General features: G+C 34.0%; 2 protein-coding genes and 1 pseudogene across 3 annotated transcripts; 1 reads left to right on the top strand and 2 right to left on the bottom strand.

The window, feature by feature from the left end:
- Positions 1-558: 558 nt before the first annotated feature.
- On the bottom strand, positions 559-6,040 carry LOC107719626 (phospholipid hydroperoxide glutathione peroxidase, mitochondrial). 2 transcript variants are annotated; one of them, XM_074560106.1, is made up of 7 exons: positions 5,910-6,040; positions 3,961-4,055; positions 2,670-2,814; positions 2,442-2,593; positions 1,273-1,297; positions 1,068-1,127; positions 559-917 (listed from the first exon to the last, which is right to left on the bottom strand). In XM_074560106.1, the coding sequence occupies exons 1-7, from the start codon at positions 5,973-5,975 to the stop codon at positions 885-887; spliced, it is 576 nt and encodes a 191-aa protein (XP_074416207.1). In that variant the 5' UTR covers positions 5,976-6,040; the 3' UTR covers positions 559-884. The 2 variants fall into 2 exon arrangements, with proteins under 2 accessions (XP_074416207.1, XP_074416208.1); XM_074560107.1 differs by lacking the exon at positions 5,910-6,040 and adding an exon at positions 4,257-4,404.
- A 636-nt stretch (positions 6,041-6,676) lies between these two features.
- LOC107719624 (DNA-directed RNA polymerases I, II, and III subunit RPABC1-like) lies at positions 6,677-10,892 on the top strand. The gene is made up of 9 exons (XM_016527104.1): positions 6,677-6,853; positions 7,031-7,205; positions 7,330-7,445; positions 7,530-7,586; positions 8,574-8,579; positions 9,223-9,281; positions 9,740-9,818; positions 9,885-9,960; positions 10,324-10,892. The coding sequence occupies exons 1-8, from the start codon at positions 6,797-6,799 to the stop codon at positions 9,948-9,950; spliced, it is 615 nt and encodes a 204-aa protein (XP_016382590.1). The 5' UTR covers positions 6,677-6,796; the 3' UTR covers positions 9,951-9,960; positions 10,324-10,892.
- The window catches only part of LOC107719623 (minor histocompatibility protein HA-1-like), an 18,809-nt pseudogene continuing 18,182 nt past the window's right edge, over positions 10,728-11,354 (bottom strand).

Here is an 11,354-nt window from a genome sequence, read left to right as displayed (position 1 = left end):
GTGGCAGAGTCTTAACTTTGATAAAGAATATCTCTTTGGTTTTGAGATTTTAGTCTTTGCAACTTCAGGGATCTTATCTATGCACAATCAGCTTGTAACACTCCAAAGAGAAAGGAAAACTTGAAATCGCATCATATGACCCCTTTAACTCTCATATACACCATTTAATTAAAATATGTTAAATAATATAATATAATATAATAATTACAAAAATATGATTATGAGAATTCTTAATATTATTATATCAAAGCTGACTTTATAGTTTTCCTAGGCAATCATTATATAAAATATATTAAAAAAAAATAGCAGGATTATTATAGTTAAAAACTAAAACAATTAAAAAACAATTAAACGTTGAAACAAAAATTAACTTTAAAATAAACTTTAACTGAAATCAAATTTAGATAAAACTTAAATATTAAATAGAACAAAAAAAATTATTTTAGCGAATTGCCGAAGCAGCGTTTAATTTTTTAAATGTAGTTTAATTTTATGTATTAAAATAACTAACACTAAAACACTTGCTCACTGATATCAACAAAACACCAAAACATGTTAAAATTAATCTCTTTGCGTTTATTAAGAAATGTTACACTATGACAACATGTTTAGTTCTAAATAAATGTGCATATTTTCTTTTCAAAGCATAGGGGCAGTTGAAGGAGCGGGGGTCTCTCTCCAGAGTGATGCTGGGCACTGATGATGCTCTCAGGAGGGGTTGCACGCCAAATGCATCAGGTCTGTTCTTTCCTCAAGAGGGGTTTCCAAACAAACCATCATTAGTCCATGAGACGACAGCACTGATACCCAGCTATCAGTCAGGGAGAATGAAGAGGGGCGGCTGGGCGGCGTGCGGTAATTTGACAGTCAGCTAATGATGTTCCTTAGAGATATTTGGACAGATCCTTCTCCACCACCTAAAAGATAAATATTTAACAAAAAATACATTTTGTGTGCCAATATCACTGTGATATTTAGACACTGTAGCTAATCTTAAACATGCCTTAGTTTATGACTCAAACCAGATTGAAATACAATCAAACATTAATAGAAGCTGAACAACGTACGCTTGGATCCTGCAATGGGGAGTATCTCTTCACAACCTGGCCTTCACGGTTAATAAGGAACTGAAAAGAAAACACAAAAATTGATAGCAAATTAAACAATTGTAATCATTTTAATAATTAGTAAATAAGTATTCATATTTAACATACAAGGTTTAAGTCATAACATGCTTTTAATTAGCATAATTCAAAGGGAAAATGCACAAACCTTAGTGAAATTCCATTTGATGCCACTATAATGGAATAAAAACAACAGTCAGTAGATAAGTTAACATAATTTCTAGTGCAGCTCTATTAATGGGATAGTTCACTCAAAAATGAAAATTTGATGAAAATTTACTCACACTCAGGCCATCCAAAATGTAAAACAGATTTAGAGAAATGGAGCTTTGTATCACTTGCTCCCCAGTGGATCCTCTGCAGTGAATGGGTGCCGTCAGAACGAGAGTCCAAACAGCTGATAAAAACATCACAATAATCCACAAGTAATCCACATCACTCCAGTCCATCACCAGTTAATATCTAGTGAAGCGAAAAACTTTGTGTTTGTAATAAAGAAATCCATCCTTAGGACGTTTTAGCTTTAAACCGTCGCTTCTGGCCAAAATTCCAGGCCATAATCAATAATAACGTTTCCTCCAGTGAAAAAGTCCATCCGCTATTGTCTTCTCACAGATTTCTTTAGAACTGTTTTGGACTGTTTTTGCTTGATCTGTGCATATTTCTCTCCTGATTCAGACAGAATGAAGCAATATTATGGATAAAGGATTTCTTGTTTCTAACGAACACAGCTTTTTGCTTCACAGGACATTAATTAATGGACTGGAGTTGTGTGGATTTACTTGTGGATTATTGTGATGTCTCTCATTCTGACGGCACCCATTCACTGCAGAGGATCCTTTGGTGACTAAGTGATGTAATGGTACATTTCTCCAAATCTGTTCTGATGAAGAACAAACTCATCCACATCTTGGATGGCCTGAAGGTGAATACATTTTCAGCATTTTTTTTTTTTTTGGGTACACTATTCCTTTAAAGGGATAGTTCACTCATGTCAGTCCAAACCTGCATGACTCTCTTTCTTCTGTTGAACATAAAAGAAGATTATTCTGTAGAATGTTGGTAACCAAACAGTTTCTGTTCCCATTAACTTTCATTATATGGCCAATAGAACAATGGAAATGAATGGGAACTGAAACGGTTTAGTTACTAACATTCTTCAGAATATCTTATTTTAAGTTCCACAGAAGAATGAGTAACAGAACTTTAATTTTTGGGTGGATTATCCCTTGAATTGATTTAGCGGATATCAAATAAGCAATTATTTACACAGAATTTACAAGTCAACTAAGTTAAACTATCTGGCAACCGACTCACTTTCCAAAGAATCCTCTCCCATTTGGTTGTTCCTTCAGCCACTTCCACAGAGGGTGTGCGGAGTCGCCATTCACATCAATCTTACTGAACATATCAAACTCTGCGTTGTAAGACTTGGCAAATTCCTTGATTTGGGAATTTGTTCCTGGTTCCTGAACAAAAAATGTATTATTAGATCACAGTATTTATTCGTTTTAAGAGCATTAAAAATGTTTCTGCTCCCCGTACCTGACGTCCAAACTGGTTGGATGGGAAGGCCAGGATGTGTAAACCTCTCTCAGCGTACTTGGCGTGCATTTCTGCAAACTGAGAGTAGTTTACCGGGGTTTTGCCTCACTTTGAGGCAACATTAGTGATGATGACAACTTTCCCCCTGAAATATACAATCAATTAGATTTTGTTAAAATTGATTGACACTAAAGCAACGATGTGTCATCCAATCATACAGACTGAGGATTCTGTAACACACTACCAGACTCATGCAGAAGCACGTGCCTCGTTGTGACATACTAAGTCATAGTTATGAGATTAAATGTAGACATTATGACTTACTAATAATTATGCTTATAAGTCAAAATTCTGAGATAAAGCCATAATCATGACAAAAATGTGAAACTATGACATACTAAGTCAATTATGAGGGGAAAAATTATGATAGTGAATCCTAATCGAGAAAAAAAAATCTAAATGATTAAATACTAAGTCATTATTATGAGATAAAAAGACAAAATTGAGACATAATTCTGATATATATATATATATATATATATATGGTTAAAAGTATGAGACAAAACGATAATTATGATAAGTAAAAAATGTCAATTATGACTTCAATTATTATTATTGTCTCATAATCTTGACTTTTTGTCACATTTGATGTTTTATTGCAATAGTTTAACATAATTTCAGTTTTTCAAATATCGTATTTATGACTTTTTATTAGTGCTGTCAAATCGATGAATCGTGATAAATCGCATCCAAAATAAAAGTTTGTGTTTACATAATGTGTGTGTAGTGTATATTTATATGTACAGTATATATAAATACACACATACATGTATACATTTAAGAAATATATGTAATATATAATTTATATTTATGAATAATATAAATAATATAAATATGAATGTATATATATATATAAATACACACATGCAAATATTTCTTAAATATATGCATGTATATATACATATAAATATACACAGTACACACACACATATTATGCGATTAGCGATTAATCGATTTGACAGCACTACTTTTTATATCACAATTCAACTTTTTATGCCATAAATATGACTAAGTATGTCATAATTTCTCATAATTATGATTCACCAAAGTTGTTGTGGAAACGGGCTTCCATAGAAATCTGCAGACGGGCTCAGACTTTTGTCAACTAGCATTGACTGCTCTAGACTGCTACTACACTGTAATGTTTTTCATACTTGAACAAACAGACTTTATACCTTGAGGTGAAATAAAAAGCAATTGTGCTGCTGGCATGCTGATTTCCATCACTCACCTGTATTTTTCCAGGGAAACTTCATTGCCGTCTATATCCGTGGCAGTGAATTCATAAATGGATTTGGCCGACTGCCAGTCTTCTAGCTGTGCAGACTAAAAACAAAAACATGCTGGTGTAAGCAAATAGGATACATCTGAATACATATACACATGTAAAGAAAAAGGAACACTGTTAGTAACACCTTCAAAGAAATATTAGATTCAAATCTCTATATTTAAATTCCAACCGCAACTGAAAAACTGGTAAGCTATTAACACATTTTAAAATAATGGGCTTTTAAGAGCATTTCTTACCATTGTCTGCAACACTATGGAGAAAACGACAGCGGGCCCTAAGAAACGCATGACTGCCTTTCAGTACTAACTACTGAAATGGCAGGCAGCGTATTAGATCAAATTCTCTTAAAGTGCACAAATCTCCAGAACACTGAAAGCCCCTCAAATATAGGGCTCCAAATAAATATTAACTTGACAAAGAGGCTGTTTCCTCCTTATAGGTTGATTTTTATTTGACCGTAACTCCTACTGAGGTCAAAGGTCACTGGGTGACGATCTTACACAACCGAGAAAACTGATAGCTTGATGTGCGTGTTGGCACTTTGTCCACATACCAGAAAAGTCGCTGATGTTTGCATTATATACAGTAAATTATACTGCTTCTAAAGTGTACTAGAATAGTTAACACATGATATTTCACGTGGATATTGATTAGTCATTGACTTCAGGAATGGATTCATGCCACAAAGATATTATGGAATGAAAGGCTAATAATAAATATATAATAGGGTAATAATAAATAAAACAATGTTTGACTAATTGCAATAAAATAGTCATGAATATATTAACATCACCAAAAAAGTACTATGAAACTATGACATTCTACGTCATAATTCTGAGGAAAATAATTTAATTAATTCATTAAATTATGAGATATTAAGTCATAACTATGAGATAAAGTCATAATTATGACAGAAAAATGTCAAACTACGAGATACTAAGTCATATTTATGAGATAAAAACCATAATTATGAGATAAAAATGTCAAACTATGACATACTAAGTTATAATTATGAAGGAAAAAGTAAAAATTATGAGATAAAGCCATAATCATGGCATAGAAGTTTGAAATTGAGATAATTTTGAAGAAATTGAGATGATAATGTCATAAGACTAAAGACAAGTCATTAGTTTTTTTTTATTGTCATAATTATAACAAATTTTTTAATTCATATGACTTGGTACATCATAATTTTGACTTTGGTCATAATTGTGACTTGTATCATAATTTGACTTTTGACATCATAATTTCAACTTTTTGCCATTAATATGACTTAGTATGTTATAATTTCGACTTTATGGTCATAATTAGCTGTCTTGGTAGGTATGTTTTTTGGCATTTGTTCATGGCATTTTTTGGACACTAACCAAGGTTATGTAATTTTCTGGACATGATGTTCTTTTAGGTAACATGTAATGTAATAGTATTTCAAAATACCATAAATATTACAATTTGATACATGATACTTTTGTAAAATATACGTAATGGATACAAAAATATAAAATGATCCAATACATGTTTCAAATAAAAAACTGTCTTTTACTAAGCTGATCTTATGAAACCAAGTTTCTTCTAATGTATGCCAAAAAATAGATACAATTTGTTATTACATTAGATTATTATTGTTGTTGTTGCGCATTATTTATACAACGGAAAAAAGTGAACTGATACTGTTGTGGAAGAATGAGACACAAAGACAAAAGACCTAAATACACTGAAACTAGACCTCTCATCTTGCACAATAGGACTCATTGTGTAAACTGATGATAAAACATTTGCAAAACCCCCGTAATTATGCAGCACATAACCTCATAATTGCCAAATTACGTAATATGATTCAGATATGCAAGTTTAAGTTACAGAAGTAGGCCTATTCAACTTTACGATACCATTGCACCAATGATCCCACTGCTTGATAAAGCCCCGAACAGCAAGAAACAATGAATAAAAGCCATGTTTTGATCTTTTCGCTTTCCAACGTCCAGTAGTGATGACTCTTCAATGAATCGTTCTTTTGAGTCGATTCTTCTCTATGAATCAGTTAACAGAACGGTTCATGAAGTGGATCTCGAGTAAACACCTGACTGATTGAACCGGTTTTTGCTAACAGTATGATTCGTAATCAGCCGAACGGGAACACATGAAATTACAATAAACTCCGCTAAATTAATAAAACGTAATTAATCAAACCCCATAATAACAGCAATATGTGTCTTCGTGCTATATTTGAAGGTTTTAGAGCATGTAATATGCTCTAAATATTAGTATGATAGAAACGACAAAGGAATCACTGAATCATTTTATGAATCGATTCTTTGATACGAACTGTTCGAAAGAACCGATTTGCTGAAATCACACACGCACTTCCCACATGACATTGCAGATAATCGGACCTTTTTCTAGAATGTTATACAACCTCTTCCCATTCCTTATTTGTTTTCAAACGAAATCAACACCAAAATAATATATAAGATTTATTTTGTATATAACTTACAAACCACCTATTTTAAAATTGCATTTATTTTAACTTTTATCAACATAACACATTGTATTGCTTGAAAGCGAAAAGTAAAAGCTTATATATTTACAACAACAAAAAAACAAAACTAAAAAAAAAACTAAACTGCGTATTGTTTTGTACATACGAAATCAAAGTGCGCTTTGTGGCGTAACGTCTGACGTCATAGACACGCGTCGGCAGAAACGGGACACAAACGTGGAGTAAAAGGATCGAATAAGCGTGATAGTTTTGTGTTAATCCTCTTTTGGGCGCGATATGGATGACGAGGAAGAGACTTACAGACTATGGAAAATTAGAAAAACTATAATGCAGGTAAATGAAAGAATGAAAGCCGTATAACTTTAGTGTTATCCATGTTGCGTAGACAGATTATTGTGATGCTTATTCGGATCCTCTGGAGTTTCATGATTTGTGATCTCCCAAAATACAGCACGCATCCAAATAACAGAAATACGTTACGTCCTTATAATCTCTAACTACGTCTTTCAGCTTTGTCACGATCGTGGTTATTTGGTGACGCAAGATGAACTGGATCAGACTCTCGAGGAGTTCAGAAGCCAGTTTGGAGACAAGCCCAGTGAAGGTCGACCACGACGAACCGATCTCACGGTCCTGGTCGCACACAACGACGATCCGACCGACCAGATGTTTGTGTTCTTCCCTGGTGTGTGGAATCTTCAGCAACAGCCTTGTTCCTGAGTGTTTAACTCATCCATAAACCCACTGTTGAGGAACGATGGATTTATTTTGAACGGTTGTATCATATCTAACCGTTATTTTGCTTTCAGAGGAACCAAAGGTTGGCATCAAAACCATAAAGATGTATTGCCAGCGTATGCAAGAAGAAAACATCACCCGGGCCATCATTGTAGTCCAGATGGGCATGACGCCCTCCGCCAAACAGGTGACGCGAGCACATACACTTACCTTTAGATGTCAATTAACTATTAAGGCATTTAAATAATGTGTCTGGTCTCTCAAATTTCAGTCTCTGGTAGACATGGCACCGAAGTACATTTGCTCATCTGCAATACATCTACAGGACGTTTCCTATCAGATGTCCTAGACATTTAGAAAACGTCTTTAAGATGTTTGATTTAGAATGTATGTAAAACTGATGTCTATCAGATGTTTGTACACAGCAAATGCTTTCCAGATGAAGTGATCTTTAAAGGGGTCAGCTTTTTCAGATCGATGAGCTTTGTAAAAATCGACGCGTTTCAGAAAGGCGGGGCATAGAGGAGAAACAATAATGTACAGTATGTGGAAAATAATGTGTTTTTTTAACCTTAAACCGCATAAACATTTCATTACACCAAATACACCAAATAATGTTCTTTTTAGCAGCATCATATGACCCCTTTAACAGACATCTTGCAGATGTACGTGTGCTATCTGGGTATATTAGCATTCATACCAACTGACAATAAGAGCACAGCTTTTTAAAGTCAGGTTGATTCTGAATGATTGGCTGTCAGTGTTTTCATCGTTCCTCAGGTGTAGTCCGTTCACCGCATCAATTGCACCCCCCTAAGAACGGCCCTGTTTGTGAGAATATATGGTAGTCCACATTACAACTATAATTAGGAACAATATGGTTCATATTACTTTAAGAACGATGTTTTCAACTGTTGAACGATAAAACATTGACAGCCAATCAGAATCCACCTGGGGTGTATTCCAGAAAGCAAGGTTGGCTTACCGTCACACATACCCTGAACTCTCGGTTGATTAACCCAAACCTTGCTTACTTGAGGTATGTTGGTTCCAAAAACGCATCCGGGAGTAAGTTCAATCAACTCAACGGCTAATTCTCAACAGAGCGATGGATCAGCGAGTCACCATGGAAACCAATGCGAAGAAAAAGCACTGCTTCTTTCATTTACATACATACTGCATATTGCCACCTAATTGATGGTTGTGCAATCATTTTTCAAAAAAAATTGTTTAATCTTTTAATCACTGAGAATAAGAATTATATAGTTTGTTTGATGCATTTTCTAAAATGTGATATTTCTTATTATATAATTAGCATGATGTGTGATGACAAAATATAATACATAGAATAAATAAACATAACACTTGTTATAATAGTGTTTTATAATTAATATACATCGATAACTATTATATATGACAAAAATATAACATTAGAATAATATTACTATTATTATACAGTATATTACTTATAATAGTGCTTCATAATTAACATACTATATATATATATACATACTATATACATACTATATATATATATATATATATAGTATATTTGATAATTATACTGTAATATATAATATTGTTCAGAGAATAAGTTGCTATAGACCTGAAAGTTACCGCCGTTTTTGGAACCGAAAGCTGAGTTTATCCACTTACCCTTAAACAGACCGGGGTGTGTCACATAACCTGCTTTCTGGAATACCCCGATTTTAAAGAGCTTGAGCATTTAAAGAGAAAGACGAAAGAACTGAAGTGCTCTCTTATAATAACATTATGGTGTGGATGTTATAGATATCTTTATAGTCATTGTTCTTAGTGTGAACAGGCGTTTAAGGCTTTTTAGATTTTTAACGACTCATTTGGCCTTTTACAGAATTTACAAAATGCTAATTTTACACATTGATGTTATTTACACAATAATAATAATAATAATAATAATAATAATGTGTTTTCATTTCTTTCAGCTTGTTCCAGAGCACATAGTCATGACTAAAGAGGAAGTGACAGAGTTGCTGGCACGGTAGTATCCTTTGAGTTTCGGTTGAAATTTATAGCGGTGCTATTTTAGTATCAATGATATATTATAGTTTTTATTCATATTTTGAGTGTTTTTTACATTTTTTTTTAGTCAAGTTAAATGAAAATGAGGAAATAAGAAATGTTGCCTTGGCAACTAAATATTTTATTTCAGTTGAAGGGATAGTTCACTCAAAAATGAAAGTGTCACCATTTACTGACCCTCAAGTCGTTCCAAACCTGTACGAGTTTCTTTCTTCTGTTGAACACAAAAGATGATATTGGTAACCAAACAGTTGACGGTAGCAGTTCCATATTATGGAAGTCAATAGCTACGTTTATTTTATGTAGCAAATCTTTTTTTATTATGGTTTTAGTTAACTATAATAACCCTGGTTTATTGGATTCAGTTGGATGGTTTACTGTAGAAGTATCTCTAGTATCTCTTAACCAGCTCCTCTCCAGTAAACTAAAGGAAAGCCAGCTTCCCAGAATTCAAGCTGGGGATCCTGTTGCCCGTTACTTCGGCTTGAAGAGAGGCCAGGTAGGAACTTGAATGTGCATCTTCATCTCAGTGTTTGAAATGAATAACTTGTGGCATGTTTTGCAGGTTGTTAAGATCATCAGACCGAGTGAAACTGCTGGACGGTACATCACATACAGACTGGTCCAGTGATGCTGATCAAGTCAGTATTTCTGTTGTAGTTAACTGGAGTGTTTGGTTAACGCTTACAAACTGCATATTGATTAAATATGCAAATCCATTTTGATGTTATTCAGCTTATTCCCTGTCATTAATACCTCAGAATTTGTATCAGTATTGATCATCTAAATTCAATTTGCAAATCTGTGATGCAGTGTTATTTTAGTATCATTACTATACTGTCTTTAGTGTTTTTGTTTTAAATGAGTTCTTATACGTTCCATTTTGAAGAATTTATAATTTTGGTGTTTGTCTTTAAATGACTGAAATAATTGAAAATCTGTTAATTTTTCATATTTTTAGTTTTAATTAACACCCAATTAATTTTTCCGTTTTTGTTTGACAGGTTTGAAGTTTTCTCCAACTGCTGAAAGTGAACATGGTCTGAATTGTCTTTTTTAAAGTTTTTCCTTTTTTTAAACTAATAAATATGATTCTGTTAGTCTGGCTCTCGTGTCATTTCATTTAACAGCTTGGTTTATTAAAAACCATGTTAGTTTGGTCTCAAATGAACACAAGCCTCAAAACCTAAAAGTAGAGAGATCAAGCACTCACCTTTTTCTTTCTGAAAGCCATTGTTGTATGGGAGAGGAAATAAAGAGAAGCGGACAGAGATAAGTGCAAATATACACAGCAACAAGCAAATATATTCTACTTAACCTCTTCCTCATTGGCTACCATGCTGTCTGATAACTTCTGTGTAACCATGACGTCCAGTTAGTGTGCATTGTTTTTAAATAATACTGATTATTTTGAAATCACTCATATTTTATTATTAAAAGACAAGCACAAACATATAAAATTTAACAACAGATTTTCATCAACACTGAGTGCAAGGTGATCTCATAAGATACAATGCATGATGACACCGGAAGCGTACAACTGTTATCGTAAAATAAAGCTAAAAACATTTTTTTTAAATCTAAGTTTTTGCAGGATTCCAAGCCGAAGTATTTTAAATATTAAAACGCATCTTTAAAAAATATATTGGAACATCACAGAAGAACCCTGGCTGAACTCAAAGAGTGAGTGTTGTGGTGGTGCTGTTACTCTGATTGATGTTTAGTGCTGCCAGCGAGCTTGTTGGCGCTGCTTCTGGTTCATCTAACTCGGGCGGCACACTCGCAGGGAGGGCAGGCGGGTTGCTGCTGTTGTTTGAGCTGGAGGGACACTGCAGGTTCACGAGAAGGATGGGCAGCCTCATTTGTGTTTCGGTGGTAGAGTCCAGTGCCTGGTCTGTAGGACTGGGGGGCTGAAGTTCACCTCTGCCCCGTTCCTCGTCTGCATCTGAATCGGAGTCCAGACTGTGTTCCAGAGAACCAGGGGTTCCTGGTGAACTCTCTGCTGAGACATGACAAAACATGATTTATTTTTCTT

Source organism: Sinocyclocheilus rhinocerous, unplaced genomic scaffold (genome assembly GCF_001515625.1).
Source record: "Sinocyclocheilus rhinocerous isolate Xijiao unplaced genomic scaffold, SAMN03320098_v1.1 scaffold1294, whole genome shotgun sequence".
In the NCBI taxonomy this organism is placed as follows: domain Eukaryota; kingdom Metazoa; phylum Chordata; class Actinopteri; order Cypriniformes; family Cyprinidae; genus Sinocyclocheilus; species Sinocyclocheilus rhinocerous.
This window is presented reverse-complemented; position numbering and strand designations above follow the sequence as displayed.